Genomic DNA, 21,115 nt, shown 5'->3' with positions numbered 1-21,115 from the left:
TTTTTCTTCTTTTATGATTTTTTTTAAAAAAATTAATTTGAAAATGAGATTGTAATTTGAAATGATGATTTTTATTTGAATTAAAATTAAAATTTTTATTTTTTAAAAATTTAGAATTATAATTTCTATTTTTTTCATTTTTTATAGTATTTTAAATTTTTTTTTACAATAATTTTTTTCAGATATTTTTTTAAAAATGTAATTTGAAATGGAGATACTAATTTGAAATGATAATTTTTATTTTTATCGAAATTATAATTTTTATATTTTTATAAATTTAAAATTATAATTTTTATTTTTTTTATTCTTTTTGGAAGAAAAATTAAAATTATCAAATAATATGATGTTTTTAAAAATGTTATTTGGAATGACGTTTTTAAAAACACTATTTGATTTGATGATTTTAATTTTTTTATTTTTTTTGGCATAGTCTACGTAAAAAATGAAAAAAAAAGTAGGTAATATGGTGATGATAAAACGTGATGATGTGGCGATTTTATCCTTTTGCATCAATTCGATAAATAAATTAAAAATTAAATTATTTTTATAAATAAATTTTTTATTAAAATTAATCAAATAAAATACTTTAAAAAAAAATATGTACTTTGTATCGAGAAATTATTGTCAGGACCGCATCCTGGTTGACCTTTCAAATCCGATGATGGATAGCACGTCACAGAAATCCTTGTATTTCATCCAATTGCGCGTTATTTACTGTGCACATGCTTTGCGAGTTGCGCTGGTCTATCTACGCGTGGTCCCGGCAATAATTTCTCCTCCATCCGTATGCACGTGCTCTATTCTCCCCGGTGACACGCAATTAACGGGTTTAGGGTAGACAAGGACCGGTGGGGAGACATGCAATTAAAGGGTTTGAGGTAGACGAGGACCGGTGAGGAGAAAAGAGTTGGTTGGCGAGTCTGGGGGCTCTCGTCCACCAGTTCATCGAGGGCAAGCTCTCCTGGTTTTCTCATGGCTCTCACAATACTGTTCTTTCTCTACTACCTAAGCTCCACTGCTCTCTCAGCGTCTATTATCACCCATCTCCCGGGCTTCCAAGGGCCTCTACCCTTCTACCTGGAAACAGGGTGAGCTCAGCTACCTTCTTTTTTTTTCTTCTTTTCCCTTTTATTTTCCTCACATAAAAGCAATCCTGTCTAAGATCTTGTATTGACTTTTGGTAGTTTAGCCATCATGGATGGCAAGACTCTTGTAGCTTTTTTTTATTTGATTTAAAATAAGCAAATATGTTATGCTATTTGTTTTTTTTGTTTTATTTTTTTAATATTGTGTGTGTGTGTTTTTCTTTTTTGCTTATTTACTTGGTGGTTGTCATTAAGGTATGTGAGTGTGGATGAGGAGAACGGCGTGGAGCTATTCTACTACTTCATAGAGTCGGAGAGGAATCCGAGTGAAGACCCTCTCCTTCTCTGGCTCACTGGAGGACCAGGGTGCTCTGCCTTCAGTGGTTTGGTCTTTGAAATAGGTTGGTCTTAATTATTTTCTGGGACTCTTACTCATCCATCCCTTCTGAAGTTTCATGATCTCCAGTATTCGAACCCTGTTCGTTGTATTTATAATAATTGCCACCTAAACAAAACAGAGTAAAGGGTTTTTGTCTTATAGGATGAGAGATATGTAATGCAATTAGACTCCAGAAAAAAGGAACTTTACACTAAATTACTCATCTTAATTAACTCCATGGTAGCAAAAATTTCCATCCTTTACTCACATTATTTTTAGGATACACTTCTTTGTCTTTCTTTGAAATTGTGTAAATAAAATGAGCTAACGCATGTTTCCTAAAAAAGGTGAAAAACATGGAGTGCACCTTCTTGCTAAATCTTCATATTTCTGTAAATAGGTCCTCTAAAATTTGTGACTGCGGAATACAATGGGAGCTTGCCAAATTTAGTCTATCATCCATACTCTTGGACAAGGGTGCGAAGTCCTCTGTCAGTCCCCTTTTTCTTTCTCTCTGTTTATTGTTCTTGATCGTTTACTGTTTTCAGGTAGCCAACGTCATCTTCCTAGATTCCCCAGTTGGAACTGGGTTCTCGTTTTCAAGAAAACCTGAAGGTTACGCAGTTGGGGACATTTCTTCATCCATGCAAGTCTACAAGTTTCTCAGAAAGGTGGATACAAATTGCACATAATTCTTTAAGAAATTTTATGGAATTAATGCACTCAATTAGGCACGCAGCCTACTTTTTGATTCCAAATCTTGTTGCAGTGGTTTGTTGATCACGCACAATTCCTTTCCAATTCTCTCTACATTTCCGGCGATTCTTATGGTGGGAAGGTTGTTCCAGTTGTTGCGGATGCAATATCAAAAGGTAATTTTAGTTTCTTCCCTCTTGGCAAATTTCTGAAATATAAATGTTTCAAAGCTTTTATGCTGCCAAAGTTAGTGAGTAGTTTATGGGATTGATGTGAATGAGAATCTAATGTCAAACCTTCACCTTCTCAAGTGGGTTGGACCTGCATCGGCAAGGTTATCTTATCAATTAGATTGCAACTAATAAACTCTTGTTTTATCCACAATGTTGTGTTTCGTATGTGGGTATGGACTGGATTCGTGATAATAAAAACTAACCCCATCCTGGGATGTGGTAGAAAAGATGTTTATGATTTTATTACATCAGTATATAAGCAGAAGGATTTCAAACATCAAGATAGCCAATTACGTCAAGCATGCTTTGAGAAACAACTCATTTATAAACTTTAAGGAAACTAGTTAAGCAGTGCATGATGCATTCAACGATAGTACTTAAGAAAAGGGATGTTCTGCGGCATAAGAACCTTTTACCGCTAATCTGTGATGTGACAACTGATTGATAGCAGAAATATACACGATTGCAACCAAATGAATTTTCAGAGGATCTTTTAATGGAATTTTGACTTGTTTGATTGTATAAAATACATTTAGCGTATTTGACATATGGATAGGTACATGCTCACATAGTTGAAGTACATCTGCATCTAGGAGAACACATAAAAATACATGAAATCATAAATAGATGTTACTTTGTCTTTATACAGGCTATTTTGCCTCATTAAATATGCTGACGTATATCTAACTCTTTTGAAACCCAGATATTGAAGCAGATCAGCAGTCACGCCTTAATCTCAAGGTATAGGCTATGACTGGTAAACAAATTGCTGCAATTTTTTGACAAATTTATTCTCTCAAGCAGATCATCAGTTTAATCTTCCTATAGGGTTAATGAAGTAATTTTAAAAAAATTTAATTAGTCTTTACAAAAAAGAAAATATTGAATATCATTGTATACTGTAAATGACAGATTAAATCAATTACCATGGCTTTTATATTGGCATCCATAGTGATTTTGGTATTATTATTATTATTATTATTATTATTATTTTATTGGTCCAAATGATATCAGTACTTAACTGAGAATCCTTTGTTTAGATTATTATTTTGTTTCCAGGATATGAATGTAGGATAATTTTAAATATTTTATGTGCTGTTAAGATTACATTAATGTTTGCTTGTAATTATGTGTTAGAGGTTTTGATTATAAATGAGCCACCTACTAAGATCTGTAAATATGCTTCTATGAGGACTGCTGGATGCTGGATAGACCAAATCAAACCTAATAGAAGAGGATGTCAAATTTTCTTGACAAGAAGGATAATTTAGTATGTTCTTGAGGGTGACAACTGGTTGAGTTGGTAAGTTACTAGGGGTTTGGCAACCAATAAACTTGGATTCAGTCCCATCTCCACCACAGTTCATGAATCCGATGAATTTTTATGGGCATTGTCCACCTTGCTCTAAAAAAGGGTATGGTTGTGGAATGAAAAATACTAAATTTTATGACATCTATGGGGATTTAGATTGTTCAAAGAGGTCAGCAAAGAGTAATGCTAGACCAAACTAATTGGTTTATTGCATAGAGGTTCTGTTTTTGATGATCTTGTAAATTTTGTGGTGCAAGGCAGCAAATTGTTCTGCAATTATAAACATGAAAAAGTTGATGGCAAATGCTGATCCTATGAGACACTGCTTATTTTATATGATTATGAAATTTGAGATAATTTCATGTTGATCCCTAAACTTGTTCTTGTTGTTGATGGTGGTTCCTGCTTGTTGCTGTTCCTGTTGTTGATTTACTGCTTGTGCTGTTGTTGAGGTTCCTGTTGCTATTGTTTTTAGAATAAAAACATTCTGCTTCTAACGATAACCTTAAATGGATGGTTTGGCTTCAGGGTTATTTGATAGGTAACCCAGCAACGGGTTTAAAAGTTGATAAGAATGCTCGAGTCCCATATGCTCATGGAGTGGGGATCATATCAGATGTACTCTATGAGGTGAAATGTTTCTTATCACTAGGACACTGTTAGGATATGGATGTTAAAGGTTCGTATGTTAACATTGTCTTAATCCTTCTCAGTTGATACAAAAAAATTGTCAAGGGGAAGACTATGAAAATCCTGTGAGAGAACAATGTGTGACAAAGCTTGATGCTTTTCATAAGGTGGGCAATCTGTTCACTCACTGAGTCCTTATTACACTGAAGGTGAATTTAATCCTCTGCACATGCAGTTCTACTCAGAAATTCAGACATCACATATTTTGGAACCTAAATGTGCGGCAGCATCCCCAAAGCCTGAGGATATGATTGGGGATAGAAGATCAGTGAAGGAGTTAGAGCTCCATAGTCCACCACCTCATCCTGCTCTCAAGTGCAGGGTACGCAATTCTTTCTCATCACTTCATATTGTACTTTAGAGTGTCATGTATCTCCATAAAAAAAATAGCCACATGTAGTCTGACATTTCTTGCCAAAATGCAATCAGAAATCTGCAAGTGGGTGTATAACCTTTATTATGACACTCATATACCTTAACATCAATTAAACTAATCCATTTTGTTTTCTTCATGGTGGGTGTCTAATTAACAGATCCTATAGGTCACTTGATGTCATTGTCATCTTGTAATAACAAGATAATATTTGATTGGAGGTTTGTATTTTTTAGGGTTTAAAATTTCTAAATTATTTTTCTATATGCAATGTTTCTTGATGCAAGCCACTCTTTCTCTCTCAGAAAGGAAGGAGGGTTCAATAGATTCCCCTCCTGATAAAAATGATTCGAAAGTTATATTTCCTAGCATCAATCAGTCCAAATATACCCCTCATGCTTTACTGAGATAAATCTAACCCACTCATATGGTGGCAAAAGAGAAATTAGTGTACTACTTCATTGGACTAGTGATTGAAATTTGAGGTTCAATCTTTAATGTCCCATAATTATTGCAAATTGCAGTTAAATCTTCAATTTCCAATCAGAATAAAAAACATCATAAATTAATATTAATGGCAATATCCCTTTCCGTTAAGGTAATTAGCTAAATTATATAGGTTTTTCTAAAGTCTTCATTGCTTTACTAATCAACAATATTGATTTGCTGCAGTCTTATGCTTATTTTCTATCCTACTATTGGGCAAACAGTAATATCACAAGAAAGGCTCTCCACATCAAGAAGGTAATTCTCCCAAACACATTTGGCATATAATAAATATAGAAAGAAATTAAAAAAGCAACAACTGCAATTAAGTTCGGGCTTGGTGAAAATGAACATATAATTTATGTAAAATATTGGTGTCTATGAGTATCATGTCCTGTATGAATCATGATTTTAAATTTTGGTGGGACATCCCATGGGACATGGGGATGGTGTTTCATCCCAAGTGTTAGAACAAGCTAGCCCTCCATTATCCTAGCATCCTAATCAACATGCCTTGGGATATCCTCTATCTCAATGTCAGGATAGCATGGGATAGTAGCATGTCTTATTTCATGGGCAACATGGAAAAGCGCTATTCCATGGGATTTAAAATTTTGGTATGAATTAGGGGTGCAAAGGAGTCGAGCCGAGCTGACTTTAGTATGTAGACTTTCAAGCTCGAGTCAAAATATTCAGACTCGAAACTCGGCTCGAGATTGATCGAGTCTTAATATCCTAAGTTTGAGCTAGACTTCAATGAAAAAAGATAATACTCTAGATTGACTCGACTCGGCTCCAATGTCAAACAAGCCGTACTCGACTTTAAGTTCAAGCTCGAATTCGAGCCTTGAACTGCTCATTAATTAGTAAAAGATATGCTAGATGATTTAAATTACAGAATGAAGGATAGCTTAACTATTATTCATGATGCATAAATGATTTAAATTATTGAAGGGTTTTTTATGTTTCAGTTGTTCGCTATCTTTTCAAGCTTTTCTAGTTTTTGTACATCCACATGATCTATAGAGTAAGACCAAAGTTATAATATTACAAAACTATGAAACATTATGTTGGATTCAATATTTTGAGTCATATTATTCTAGAATTTTTAAAATGGAGAATTCAATAATATGTGCTAGACACTTGTATCCATGCAACACAGGCAGGAAAAATCAAGAATTTTCATAAAGAAGCAATTCAGCTAGTATAATTTTGTTGAACATATCTGTAATTTGTAGTCCATTATTTATCAAAAGATAGAAGGACAAATAAGTTATGTACATCTTTTCAATAAGGAAATGTGGTTATTTGTGTCCCGGGAAAGATGATCACATGCAGATTCCAGGGATCCAAACCCACTGCCTATGTGCTGGTCATTTCCATCTTTTAATACAGAGCTGCTAATGTTTGGTTCAAACCTAAGATCAAACATTGCTTGCACATTATCTTCTCGGTGATAATTGAAATTATCTTCATTATTTGAAAGCCACCGAGAGCAATCAAACTCACCCATCTCAAAAATTCTACTGACAAGCCATCTCGCCATGACATCCTAGTGTCTGAACTTCACACTTAAGGAGAAGACAATCATTAGTTTCTATTGAGGCTGGCCATAAACATGTGGTTTTAGTTGCAAATATATCCATCACATCTTCCTCGCCACTGAGATTGCAACACCCACAACCCTAGAAAACATATTTGAACATACAGAAAGTGAGAGCATAAGTAAAAGCCAGAAGTTTCAGCCATATATGTTCTTAGGAAAAAGAGTCTTGAGCAGAAAGATTAAGAGTAACTTTTACTACTTGTAGAACAATACTTGTATATGTAGCGTAATCCAAAGCCAAAAGTTATGCTTTTGTCATGCATCACTTTTTACTAATCAAAGAGATTATAAATTTATGAATCTGGTTTGTACAGCTTTGCCAAGCCAGGTCAGTAAGAGATCAAATTGCCTAGCATACACAAGCGGCTTGGTGTCATTTTCAAAGAAAGTAGGAAAAAGGGCCTGCATAATTAATCAACATCTCCTGCAATAGGTCACCTGTACATTTAGTCAAGAAAGGATGAGAAACTGGATATTTGAGGGTTGAGAGAGCAAAAATATATATATTTGAGAAAACCTATTTCTATTTTTCATACCAAAAGTATTCTTGCAGTCTTCTTCACATCAACATATAGAGGAGCATCTGATGTGAGCCTACAAGATGGGAATAATAAACTAAAACACTAGTAATAAAATAATTTTTTAATTATTACTATCTTGAAATTTTTTTAATTCAGATTAAATAGAACCGTACCAAGGTGATGGCATATATATTTTTTTAGCCCATGGCTATGCACTAATTATCGCTTATTTTTGAAAGTTATTTGAATTTGACTCTAGTTTGGGTACAAAATACCAATTTTATTAAAAAAAAAAACTTTTGAATGCTATTTTATTTATTATTATTTTTAATTTGAAAAGAAATTAATCTAAAAATTACATGATGAATAAAAAATTATGATTTCTTTGTCATTGCATAGATCATCATTAGATCTATAGCATTTCATAATGTCATTCTAAAATTCAAAATTTTAGCATGATCTCTACTCATTTTCCATTTTCTTGTAAATTTCTGACATAAGAAACGAAAAGGAGGGAATGAGAAATGAAAGGGAGGGATGAGAAGAGTGGATAGGATTATGCCTCAAGCAGCTAAAGTTTGGGACCTTCACCAGTGAAAATCTATAGTTCTCCATTTTTCCCTAGAAACCAATGAAAGGAAAGGAGGTAAAGAAAGCATGGGAAACCTTCTTTGCCTCCCCACCAATTATCAAGAGGGTGTAGACCCTGAATCAAGAGGACTTGGGGAGTTCTATCTCGATCAGGTTGGTTGCGCTTGTATTGAGCCGACTGCCTATCCCAACTTGGTAACAATTGGTATGGGTTGGTATGCCTTGAACCAAGCAGTTTAGGATGGTTTAGCCATTCTGCTAGCTAGAAACTTCGATCTCTTTCCCCTTGAAAACATAGTTAACCCACTGTTGCCCAGCTATGCAACCCAAGAGGGGGGGTGAATTGGGTTTCTAAAAATTTTAAGCCCAACAAATAACTTATGAAGAACAAAACAATGGCTTTAAATCAATATTAATTACCTAAAGTAGTATTGCAAGGATATAATAAAGAAATAAGATAAAGCGATAAAGCACACCACAAACACAAGGATTTATAGTGGTTCGGTGCTAACCTTGCACCTACATCCACTCCCCAAGATCCCACTTGGGAATTTCAATCCACTATCCTTTGTATTCAACCCGAATACAAAACGTCGGAAACTCCGACACTAGCTATCCCAAGCTAGAATACAAGACGTCGGAAACTCCGACCCTAGCTATCCCAAGCTAGAACACTTGTTTCCCGGGTACAAGCAAACCCAAAACACTCCGATTTCAGGTTCGGATCAACCTTTCCTTGTTTTGGAAATCCTCCAAAAACAAGAGCAAAAACTCACAAAGAGTAAGAATATTTAGAGCACAGATTAATACAATAACAGCTCCTTAAATGAGCAAATATAACAATAAAAGCTTTACTCAAATGAAGAACCCCTTTTTCAGATTTTCTCAAGATGAATGAACGGTTGAACGCTTGAGAAGAGGTTGATTGTTGATTGAAGATCTCTTGAAAGCTTTGAACGATCTCTAGATCAAGGTTGAAACGATAGGCGTGAAGAATTCTCTCCTTGAAAGATCTTCCTTTTCTCTTTCACAATCTCTCTGGTATATTGTGGATCCTCTCTCTTTTTCTCTATGGATATTTCGTTGATCTCAGGCTTTTTCTTGCAAATTTCGGATCCTCTCTTCTGTTCTTCTCTTTTTCTTTTTTTTCTCTTCACATTTGATTTCACGTTTGATCCGCTATTTAATCTGCAATTTCTTTCATCAAATTAAGCATTTTGTAGCATTAGAAGCAAGAGAAAACAATTTAGGCAGATAAAGAGCCGTTAGAGGATTTTTAGGAAGCATAAATGGCAATTAAAACGGACAAAAAAATAGCCGTTGCTGACATTTCCCGTCGCAGGGGTCGACTCATGAGTCGACCTCTGTTGCAAAAACCAGAGAATGCTTTTCTGGAATTTCTTGGCTCAAATTAGCAGGGGTCGACTCATGAGTCGACTCATGCCTTGTGGGTCGACTCATGAGTCGACTCACAGGTCGTGCCAAGCCAGAAAACTAGCGTGCCAAGGAGAATTTTTGCGTGCCAATCAGCTCACAGTGCCATGAGTTGACTCATGAGTCGACTCATGCACTTCAAACCTTCATAACTTCAAAAATATAAGTCCAAACACAATGAAATTTTTACCAATAGATTTCAAATCATTTGTTCTACCAAATGGTACTATCAAATCAGGATTTTAGTGAAATTACGATTTTGCCCTTGAAGAGCGTAAGGACTTTTTCATTTTAAAATATTGTATCCCTTCAATCTGCTTTGTAATCATCAAAATCAATCTAGGAGCAACAATCTCCCCCTTTTTGATGATGACAAAACATATGAACAAAAATATTTATGTTAATGCATTAATTTCAAAAGAATCCATTATAGGTGTATATGCTTGAAAAGAGTATGATTCTTTTGGCATGTAATATAAATGCAAAAATAGTTTGTCCATTTTCTTAAAGATTTGAAAAGGGTATTAGATTATTTTGAGTTCAAGATATATCAGAGCAAGAGAAGATAAATAACTTTTTCTATGTATCAGAGCAAAAATAATTTTTACAATGATATCAGAAAAGATTTTATAATGTATCAGAGCAAGAAAATTTTTAAAGTATCAGAGAAAATTTCATACAGTATCAGAGCAAATGTTATAATATATTAGAGAAACCTTCACACTGTATCGGATCAAATGTTATCATGTATCAGATCAAGTTGAAAGAAATTGTAGGATGTATCAGAGTAAAACAAATTTCTTATTGATGTATCAAGGTGAGTAAAATTTCAAAAGCAAGTTTGAATATCAGAGCTTATATATAAAAAAAAATACTTATTTGCATTGTACTCATGATTTTACTTTTGATGGATAACTTTTTGTTAAAGTTCTGTCTGATACCAAATTTTGATACCAAAAATTTCTCAAAGTTTTGTTTAATCTTTCAATCCTTGTTTTTGTCTAATTTCTCCAATATTTGTTTAATTTCTTCAATATTTGTTTTAATTTAATTTCTCCCCCTTTTTCTCATAATTTAGGGTTTTGCTTTTTATCTAATTTCAATTTTTGTTTAATTTTAATTTCTCTCCCTTTTTGACATCATCAAACATAGTTAACTCTTTCTTTTCTTTTTCTGAAATATTCTTTAATTTCTTCCTCTTTAGAGTTTTTCACAGATGTTTGCTCCCCCTTAATATAGCAATTATCAATAGCAAACAACAACAAGGAGAAGATAATATTTCAATAGATGTATCAGAGATTGAAATATAACCAAAATATAATCATTACAAAGAGGTAGAAATATAGGTAAAAGATGATTCCATTAATATTATAATTATTTCAATACATAAAATTCAACCAGCTAAATGTCAATACATGGCCCCAAGGTATAGATCCTAGAACAAGATACTAACTCCTAAGATCTAGATAAGTCAATGATCAGAGTCATCAGATATAGGGTGAGGAGATGATGGATCAGAAGTGCGTCCTCTACCCCGTCTGCCTCTGCCACGAGTAGGAGAACGAGATGAACTGGGAGGCTGAGAACGCTGAGATACTAGGGCTGATACCATGAGTCTGATAGAATCAAGTACGTTCAGTGCTCTGGAAACAGATTGAAGTAGAGCAGTGAACTGGGTGGTAGCATGCTCACTCGATCCTCTGATCTCTTTCCTCAGTAGCTCATATCCACCTTCTAATGCTCCTCTGAGCCTTCCAGCCTCTGCAGTGAGGTCTGTGACCTCAATAGTAGACTCCTGTGGCTGGGGATGGGCCAATGCAAGAACTTGCCCCTGCAAGTCAAGAACTCTGCCAGTAAGTCTCCAGACTGTATCCTCAAGCTGCTGTATCCTGACGGACTGATCTGAAATCATCTGAAATACAGTGGAGATGTGGGGAGTAATGGTCTGATCAGAAGAAGTAGCTCCAGGTGCAAAAGAAGTACTACTCCACTGGCTAGACAACAAAGAAGCCACACGCTGAGATATATGCTCGATCTGATCATCAGCCAGTCTGAACTCTGATGGAGGTGCTCTGCTCTCTGGCTGATACACTGGTGTGGGCATCCTAGTAAACTCAGAAGGGCCAGCCTCAGTATCAGGAATGAACTGGGTATCTGGTGAAGCTGCCCTGAAATCATGTACAGGAGAAGATGGACCTTCTTCTTCTACTCTGCCTTCAGTTCTGTCTTCAGCTCTTTCCTCAGCTCTCTCCTCAGCTCTTTCTTCAGAGCCCTTGATCCAACCACCAACAGTCTTTGTAATTCCCATTCGGTGCAGGCTGTGTTGGTTGAAGGTGTCCACATGTGAGAGCTTGGTAGGTGTCTCCCCCTCATAGCTAACTCCAAACCTCCTAAATACTCTAGTAAGGGCCATACCATAAGGCAAGTGTGCCTTGGATCTGTTCAAAGTTTCTCTCATGGCCTCTATCATAAGTGCAGGGAGGTTTAGGGGGGTCTGAGTGATGATATGAAACATGACACATACATCTCTGCCAGATAGTAAGTCATGTCTACCACTCCTAGGAAAGAATAGTTTTGTCACAATCTGATGCAGGACCCTCATCTCAATGGACAGTAGCTTTGCTTCCAATCTGTTTAAACTTCCTGAAAAATCTTCTCCTAAGATAATTCTGATCCCTTCTTCTTTAATTGGGAGTTCCATATATGAGTATCCTTCACTAGGCAACTGAAGTATCTCTCCCAATATCCTAGAATCCAAACAGATGTCAATCCCCTTTACAGTTGAAGTCACAGACCCATTTCCATAATTTAGGTTCTGGTAGAACTCTCTGACTAGATCAACATAGGTGACTTCCTTAAGAGAGCAATAAAGTTTCCATCCTTGATTTTTGATCTTGGTAGCAAAAGTAAAGCCTTCTTTCTCAAAGAACCGAAAATCTATATTTTTCCCGGTTTCTACTTTTCTATCAGAAAGAAGATTTACACTGGGGCTTATGGAGGATTGAGAGGGACCTTGAGCAGGTACTGAAACTGGATTGGGAACAGTGGAAGACTGAGCATGCCTTTTCTTTCGGACAATTTCCTCAGACTCACGGATTGATTTTCTTCTTTGGGGAAGTTTCATCTTTGGAGCCATATCCAATAAAGTAGCAGACAAGAAGACTTGAATTCAGTGGAGGAGGGATCACAAAAGAGTAAAGAAGAATTTTGGTGGAGAAAAGAAGTGGATTTTGAATGAACGGTGAAGTTCTAGGGCACGTTCCACCCGCGCCTATCACTGCGAGAAAGCACAGAAAAGTCCTTTTCAAGGAGGCGATTTTTGGTGGAGAGGAGGGAGAATTGCCTCAGAATTGATCCTTGGATTTGGAGCAAAAAGAGTTGGAGAGGACGGCTTTCGGAAGGAAGACGACGAGAAGATGAGTCGTCTCATAAACAGGGTTTCCCGTTTTAAAAACAATGAACCCGATGGAAGTTGGTGGGATTTACAAGTTTGCCATTGAGTCGACTCATGGGGGTCGACTCATGAAGTTCAGAAAATCAGAAAAAATACAAATAAATTCCAGAAAAATTCAAAATTTTGGGAGAAGGAATTTTGCTCAATGATAAGTTTTTAGAGTGATAAAACTGAGCTTTTGGAACCAGGATAGTTGTTGGAAATTGAGCTCTAAGAATATTTGATAATAATTAAGAGAAGTTTAGGCAAATGGATCTAGAATTCCTAGATTTCTCCTAATTTCACAGAATCTATCCTCACTAAGGGCCTTTGTAAAGATATCAGCTAATTGATTTTCAGTGCTAATATATTCAAGATTTATATTTTTGTTTTGAACATGCTCTCTTATGAAATGATGTCTTATTTCAATATGTTTAGATCTTGAGTGTTGTATTGGATTTTTAGATAGATTTATGGCACTTGTATTGTCACATTTTATTGGAGTTTCATTAAGTTTGATTCCAAAATCTTCGAGTTGTTGCTTAATCCACAAGATTTGAGCACAACAACTTCCGGCTGCAATGTATTCGGCCTCAGCCGTAGACAGTGCCACTGAATTTTGTTTCTTGCTAAACCATGAGATTAGGTTAACTCCAAGAAATTGGCAAGTTCCACTTGTGCTTTTTCTATCTAATTTACATCCAGCAAAATCAGCATCAGAATATCCTAACAAATTAATTTGTGAGTCCTTAGAGTACCATAACCCTATAGTTTGTGTACCATTTAAGTATCTAAGGATTCTTTTAACAGCATTCAAATGAGATTCCTTAGGATTAGATTGATATCTTGCACATAAGCAAACACTAAACATGATATCAGGCCTACTTGCAGTTAGATATAATAATGAGCCAATCATACCTCTGTAGTATTTTAAGTCTACGCTTTTACCTTCATCATCCTTGTCAAGCTTACTTGAGGGACTCATTGGTGTGCCAATAGGTTTGCAGTTCTCCATTCCAAATCTTTTGAGTAGTTCCTTGGTGTACTTGCTTTGGGTGATGGAGATTCCCTCTTTTGATTGTTTGATTTGGAGTCCGAGAAAGAAAGTGAGTTCTCCCATCATGCTCATCTCGAACTCTCCCTGCATAAGCTTAGCAAAGTCTTGACAAAGGGATTCATTAGTAGACCCAAAAATTATGTCATCAACATAAATTTGTATAATTAGCATATCATTTTGGTTTCTTCTAATAAATAGGGTTGTGTCTACATTGCCTCTTGAGAAACCATTATTTAGTAGAAATTTGCTTAGCCTTTCATACCATGCTCTAGGTGCTTGTTTTAGACCATATAAAGCTTTATTTAATCTAAAGACATGATTGGAAAAAGCATGATTTTCAAATCCAGGGGGTTGTTCTACATATACTTCTTCAGAAATATATCCATTTAAAAATACACTTTTAACATCCATTTGAAATAGTTTGAATTTCATAAAGCAAGCATAAGCAAGTAGAAGTCTAATGGCTTCTAATCTAGCAACAGGTGCAAAGGTTTCATCAAAATCAATTCCTTCTTCTTGATTATATCCCTTAGCAACCAGTCTTGCTTTATTTCTAATTACATTTCCATGCTCATCTAACTTGTTTCTAAAGACCCATTTTGTGCCAATTATTGAATAATCTTTAGGTCTTTTCACTAAGGTCCAAACATTATTTCTTTCAAATTGACTGAGTTCTTCTTGCATAGCATTAATCCAGTTATAATCATTTTCAGCTTCTTCAAAAGTTTTAGGTTCAAGTTGAGATACAAAAGCACAATGATTAAGTACATCTCTAAGTGAAGAACGTGTTTTTACCCCATGCATAGGATCACCGATAATTAATTCCTTAGGGTGGTTGTGAACATACCTCCATTCCTTGGGTAAGTCATTTGTACCTTGAGGTTGTTCTTGAATTTCTTCACCTTTCTCATTTTGTTCATCTTCTTGATCCTTGTCTTCTGGAGTTGCTGAATCTTTCAGAGTGATCTCCTTCATACCTTCTATTAGTGGATCTGCATCATCAACACCCTCATTCTTCCTTGAAGGAGGATCGTTAGATTCATCAAAGACAACATGTATGGACTCCTCAACTACTAAGGTTCTTTTGTTGAACACTCTAAATGCTTTACTAGTGGAGGAGTAACCTAGAAGGATTGCTTCATCTGATTTTGCATCAAATTTACCAAGTTTTTCTTTGCCATTATTTAATACAAAACATCGGCAACCAAAAACATGAAAATAGGCAATATTTGGTTTTCTTCCTTTCCAAAGTTCATAGGGGGTTTTCTTTAAAAATTATCTTATTTATTTTAGCATTTAAGGAAACTAGGCATTGCATGTCTAATTTAGTTAAATCATTCAAGTCTACCATATAAACATTGCCATGTAAATTTAATGCCATCGTTAATAGGACTCGTCACAATGCATACAGATGATTCAAAACTTACTTTATACGCTTTATCACAGAATTGACTAATGCTGAGTAAGTTATGCTTTAAACCTTTAACAAGTAAAACATTCTCAATGTATTTGGAGGGAGTGATACCAATGTTACCTATCCCGATGATCTTTCCTTTGCCATTATCTCCAAAGGTGACCATCCCTCCATCCTTAGCATCAAGCGTGATGAATTGTGATTCATCACCAGTCATGTGTCTCGAGCATCCGCTGTCAAGATACCATTTCCTGTTTCCTTCTTGGGATGCTAGACACACCTGCAAGCACAGATCAAGTTTCTGTCTTAGGTACCCAAGCTTTCTTGGGTCCTTTCAGGTTAGTCAGAATGGTTCCTTTTGGAACCCATATTTTCTTTGTGTTTGCATATTTGTTAATAAGACATGTGTATGATTTATGTCCTATTCTTCCACATTTAAAACAAGTAATATTTGTAGGCTTTTTGCTTGAATAATTTGCATAAATATCCTTCAAAAATTTTTGTTTCTTCAGGGGTTTATAACCAAGTCCAGCCTTATCATATATAGCTTTCTGATTATCAAGGATCATATTTAGCTTGTTTGAACTTAAGGTGAACTTATCTACCATAGATTTCAGCCTGTTAATTTCATCCTTAAAGTTTTGATTTTTTTGAATCAATGTGAATTTTTCAATTGAAAGAATTTCAGCTTGTTTCACTAAGGACTGATTTTTCAATTTCAGCTCTTTGTTTTTCTTCCCTAGTTTCTTTAATTCATCAATTGAATCATAGAATGCTTCATGCAATTCTTCAAAAGTAAATTCACTAGTGGATTCAGAAGTTACCTCATTTTCATGTGCCATCAGGCACAGATTGGCTTGTTCGGTTGAGGTTTCCTCGTCGGAGCTTGAGTCATTACTCGCACTCCAGGTCGCCATCATTGCCTTCTTTTTGAATTTCTTTGGACCTTTCTTCAATTGAGGACATTCAGATCTGAAATGTCCTGGCTTCTTGCACTCGTAGCATATAGGGGTTTGATCTTTCTCCTTTTCTATGCTTTGATCCCCTTTTGTGAATTTCTTTCTCATCCCCTGTTTCCTTTTTCTTAGAAACTTCTTGAATTTCCGGGTGATGAGAGCCATCTCCTCATCCTGATCTTCATCTTCAGAGTCATCTGTTTCATAATCAGGTGAAGTTGTGGATTTGAGGGCAATGGTTCTTTTCTTTTTGATTTCATCCTCTTGATGTTGCATCATGCTAAGTTCATGAGTCATCAAGGATCCAAGAAGCTCTTCTAGAGGTAGAGTGTTCAAGTCCTTTGCTTCTTGGATGGCAGTCACCTTGGCTTCCCAAGTTCTTGGCAGTGACATGAGAATCTTCCTTACAAGTTCACTGTTAGTATAAGATTTGCCAAGACTCTTTAAACCATTGATTATATCAGTAAAACGAATAAACATAGCAGTTATGGACTCATCATGCTCTATTTTGAATAATTCATATTTATGTACAAGCATGTTTATTTTAGACTCTTTTACTTGATTTGTTCCCTCATGGGTGACTTCTAACCTATTCCATATTTCTTTAGCAGATGCACAAGTAGAAATGCGATTAAATTCACTAGCATCTAGTGCACAATAAAGAACATTCATAGCTTTGGCATTTAATTGTGCCAATTTCTTGTCAACCTCATCCCATTCTTTCTCGGATTTGGTTGACTCCTCACCATCTATAATCTTGGTGGGTGTGTGAGGATCATTCACTATGATACTCCACATATCATAGTCGAGTGCTTGTATGAAAATCTTTATCCGAGCTTTCCAATAGGTGTAATTAGACCCATTGAAAAGTGGAGGTCGGTTTGTTGATTGCCCCTCAGCTAGAGAAGTTCCAACATGGGTTGCCATAGATCTTTGGCTCTTTGATTGTTAGATCAAAGAAGGGCTAGAGCACTAGCTCTGATACCACTTGTTGCCCAGCTATGCAACCCAAGAGGGGGGGTGAATTGGGTTTCTAAAAATTTTAAGCCCAACAAATAACTTATGAAGAACAAAACAATGGCTTTAAATCAATATTAATTACCTAAAGTAGTATTGCAAGGATATAATAAAGAAATAAGATAAAGCGATAAAGCACACCACAAACACAAGGATTTATAGTGGTTCGGTGCTAACCTTGCACCTACATCCACTCCCCAAGATCCCACTTGGGAATTTCAATCCACTATCCTTTGTATTCAACCCAAATACAAAACGTCGGAAACTCCGACACTAGCTATCCCAAGCTAGAATACAAGACGTCGGAAACTCCGACCCTAGCTATCCCAAGCTAGAACACTTGTTTCCCGGGTACAAGCAAACCCAAAACACTCCGATTTCAGGTTCGGATCAACCTTTCCTTGTTTTGGAAATCCTCCAAAAACAAGAGCAAAAACTCACAAAGAGTAAGAATATTTAGAGCACAGATTAATACAATAACAGCTCCTTAAATGAGCAAATATAACAATAAAAGCTTTACTCAAATGAAGAACCCCTTTTTCAGATTTTCTCAAGATGAATGAACGGTTAAACGCTTGAGAAGAGGTTGATTGTTGATTGAAGATCTCTTGAAAGCTTTGAACGATCTCTAGATCAAGGTTGAAACGATAGGCGTGAAGAATTCTCTCCTTGAAAGATCTTCCTTTTCTCTTTCACAATCTCTCTGGTATATTGTGGATCCTCTCTTTTTCTCTATGGATATTTCGTTGATCTCAGGCTTTTTCTTGCAAATTTCGGATCCTCTCTTCTGTTCTTCTCTTTTTCTTCTTTTTCTCTTCACATTTGATTTCACGTTTGATCCGCTATTTAATCTGCAATTTCTTTCATCAAATTAAGCATTTTGTAGCATTAGAAGCAAGAGAAAATAATTTAGGCAGATAAAGAGCCGTTAGAGGATTTTTAGGAAGCATAAATGGCAATTAAAACGGGCAAAAAAATAGCCGTTGCTGACATTTTCCGTCGCAGGGGTCGACTCATGAGTCGACTCATGCTTCAGGGGTCGACTCATGAGTCGACCTCTGTTGCAAAAACCAGAGAATGCTTTTCTGGAATTTTTTGGCTCAAATTAGCAGGGGTCGACTCATGAGTCGACTCATGCCTTGTGGGTCGACTCATGAGTCGACTCACAGGTCGTGCCAAGCCAGAAAACTAGCGTGCCAAGGAGAATTTTTGCGTGCCAATCAGCTCACAGTGCCATGAGTTGACTCATGAGTCGACTCATGCACTTCAAACCTTCATAACTTCAAAAATATAAGTCCAAACACAATGAAATTTTCACCAATAGATTTCAAATCATTTGTTCTACCAAATGGTACTATCAAATCAGAATTTTAGTGAAATTACGATTTTGCCCTTGAAGAGCATAAGGACTTTTTCATTTTAAAATATTGTATCCCTTCAATCTGCTTTGTAATCATCAAAATCAATCTAGGAGCAACACCCACACTAAGTAAGAATAGCTTTCATCCTAAGCTATTACCAATTAAAATCGTTTGATCAATCAAACTTCTCTATTTTAAATGTTAGTGCCATCTTGAAGCCCTATATGTAATCTTTGATACTAGTATATTATACAAAATACTAGATTTTTAGACATAGGAAAGAAACAGAGACACAAGAACAGAGAGATTTACATGGTTCATCCTATATATGAACTACATCCATGAATGAAGATGATCATAGAATGCTTTACTAATGGAGGAAAAAGTATATAAGAAAAACCCCAATTAGAAAAGCTCTCAATCTCCCAGGCTCTTGAAAGCCCCAAAACAAAGTTCTAATCCTGAACACCCTAGTACAGGAAAAATATATACATGTATGGACATACATGTATGGATATACAGGATAAATTAAATGATGAGTAAGTACTTGTTTAATTTAAATTGCAACTCATCCCTAAAATTTTCTTCATCCATAAGATCAACTTCAATCTTCCATCTGCTGAATGCTTCTTGAACCAATTGATGTAAACCATACTTCCAAATCCACCCCCTGTACAACTTCAAATTCACCTTAGTCACTCTATACCATTCTCAAGAAACTTGAGTGCACCGTGACTTGGCGAGCAATTACTAGTGTATATGGAGGGAAATGGTGGAGGATTTTCCCATCATTCTGTCATTTCTTCCCTTACGATAGCTTGCTGTGCATAAGGCCTCTTAGTTCAAGTGACTGCACACTCTTTTTCCCCCATCTTCCTCTTAATTCAAAACCATGCATCAGGCTTACACGTCCAGTCCAAGATCAATGTGATGAATTGGAATGGTGGGACGGTGATTAAGATAATTTTTTGTGCACTGCAGCTGCTTGTTAAGAAACTACAGGCAATGGAGAAAAGGCTATGTTGAGGCCAAGGGCAAGATAGCAAAATGTAGGTCACTGGAATATGCTGCTTTTTATTCTCTATCATGAGAAATTTGTGGCCTACAACAGTGGGAAGTAGATAGCATAAAAAAGGCACACATAGTCAATTATTTTTTGAGGGATCATGCATGTTGAATTATGCGGGAAAAAAGAAAAATGTTGGAGAAAACAAGCACGTGTCTCTAATTATATGTTCAATAATATAAATGTATCCTTTCATGACCTGTTGCATTTTTGCCATCCTCTTCAACATTGGTTTTATGTGGAAGATATGTCACCCTACGTGCCACTTAGGTTCTTTTTTTTTTTTTGAAGGGAACCTGCCATCACTTTTGTTCATGATTTATAGGGAGAATGAAATTGGCAGAATATTGTGAATAGTATTCAAAATAAAAGGTTAAAAGAAGGAAAAGAAAAAATAGATGGTTAGGACATCCAGTAGTTAGAGGATATGGCTTCTACCTTAATGTTTATGAATGCCAATTGTTTCTTCTTCAATTTCTATGGCTTCTAGTGATTATCACCAGAAATCTAACCCCTAACAATGATGACATGATGCAGGGAACAGTGAGAGAATGGCAGAGGTGTAACTCTGACTTAGCTTATGCTAAAGACATTCCAAATAATATAAATTATCATCTTAGCCTTACCAATAAAGGTTATCGTGCTCTCGTATACAGGTGAACCCCCAGCACACTCTTACTGTTGTCATTATCTGTGGTAATTGTCATATCATGCTGAACTCTCTAATGTCTCACACGGTCTTTTCATTCACACAGTGGGGATCATGACTTGGTGGTACCTTTTGTGGGCACGCAAGCATGGATTAGATCTCTCAACTTCTCTGTTGTGGATGAGTGGAGATCATGGCATGTTGGAGGTCAAGTTGCTGGGTGAGCTTCTAGCTAGTGTCAGACTTCTTATGTGATCTTATCTTCTTCTCTATGATTTGGATTGTACCATGAGTTTAGTCTGATTGGGCTGTGTCTTGTTGGTTTCTTAGGTATACAACAGCATTTTCCAATAATTTAACATTCGCAACTGTAAGGGTAAGTTACACACACACACACACACACATATATATATATATATATATATAGTCTCTTGTACCAAAAAAAAATCATTTCTCTCAGGAAGAGAGTTTTTATTCAGAGTTATTTTATTTTTTCATCTAGGGTGCTGGTCACACAGCTCCGGAGTACAAACCTGAGGAATGTTTGGCTATGCTCCAAAGGTGGATTTCTAGTAGGCCTCTCTGATTTACTTTCGTCATGTTGCAGAATGGAGCAAATGTACATAAAATGCAGGATAGATTGTTGGATGTACTTGCTCCAGAACAAAAGAACAAGTTTGATTTAGTTTGTGAAAGATGTTCTCGGTTATTCTCGTGTTCTCTTTAATAAATTTTAGTTGGGCCTTCCCCAGTTAA

General features: G+C 35.9%; 1 protein-coding gene across 2 annotated transcripts; it reads left to right on the top strand.

Annotated features, from left to right (window-relative positions):
- The first annotated feature begins 865 nt into the window (after positions 1-865).
- On the top strand, positions 866-21,115 carry LOC105057967 (serine carboxypeptidase-like 18). Of its 2 annotated transcripts, XM_010940711.4 has the most exons (14): positions 867-1,088; positions 1,341-1,486; positions 1,865-1,941; positions 2,013-2,135; positions 2,234-2,336; positions 3,097-3,134; positions 4,234-4,335; positions 4,419-4,502; positions 4,571-4,717; positions 5,441-5,512; positions 20,248-20,366; positions 20,466-20,579; positions 20,690-20,735; positions 20,862-21,115. In XM_010940711.4, the coding sequence occupies exons 1-14, from the start codon at positions 973-975 to the stop codon at positions 20,943-20,945; spliced, it is 1,371 nt and encodes a 456-aa protein (XP_010939013.1). In that variant the 5' UTR covers positions 867-972; the 3' UTR covers positions 20,946-21,115. The 2 variants fall into 2 exon arrangements, with proteins under 2 accessions (XP_010939015.1, XP_010939013.1); XM_010940713.4 differs by lacking the exon at positions 5,441-5,512 and having other exon boundaries at positions 866-1,088.

Source organism: Elaeis guineensis, chromosome 15 (genome assembly GCF_000442705.2).
Source record: "Elaeis guineensis isolate ETL-2024a chromosome 15, EG11, whole genome shotgun sequence".
Taxonomy (NCBI): domain Eukaryota; kingdom Viridiplantae; phylum Streptophyta; class Magnoliopsida; order Arecales; family Arecaceae; genus Elaeis; species Elaeis guineensis.
Note: the sequence above shows the minus strand (reverse complement) of the source record. Positions and strands in the feature narration are given on the sequence as shown.

Excerpts from the sequence above, each read along its gene's own strand:
- LOC105057967 (XM_010940711.4), top strand. The coding sequence starts at position 973 with ATGGCTCTCACAATACTGTTCTTTCTCTACTACCTAAGCTCCACTGCT. Across the intron at positions 1,942-2,012 it reads ATCCATACTCTTGGACAAGG|GTAGCCAACGTCATCTTCCT; the intron begins GTGCGAAGTCCT and ends TACTGTTTTCAG. Across the intron at positions 2,337-3,096 it reads TGCGGATGCAATATCAAAAG|ATATTGAAGCAGATCAGCAG; the intron begins GTAATTTTAGTT and ends TTTGAAACCCAG.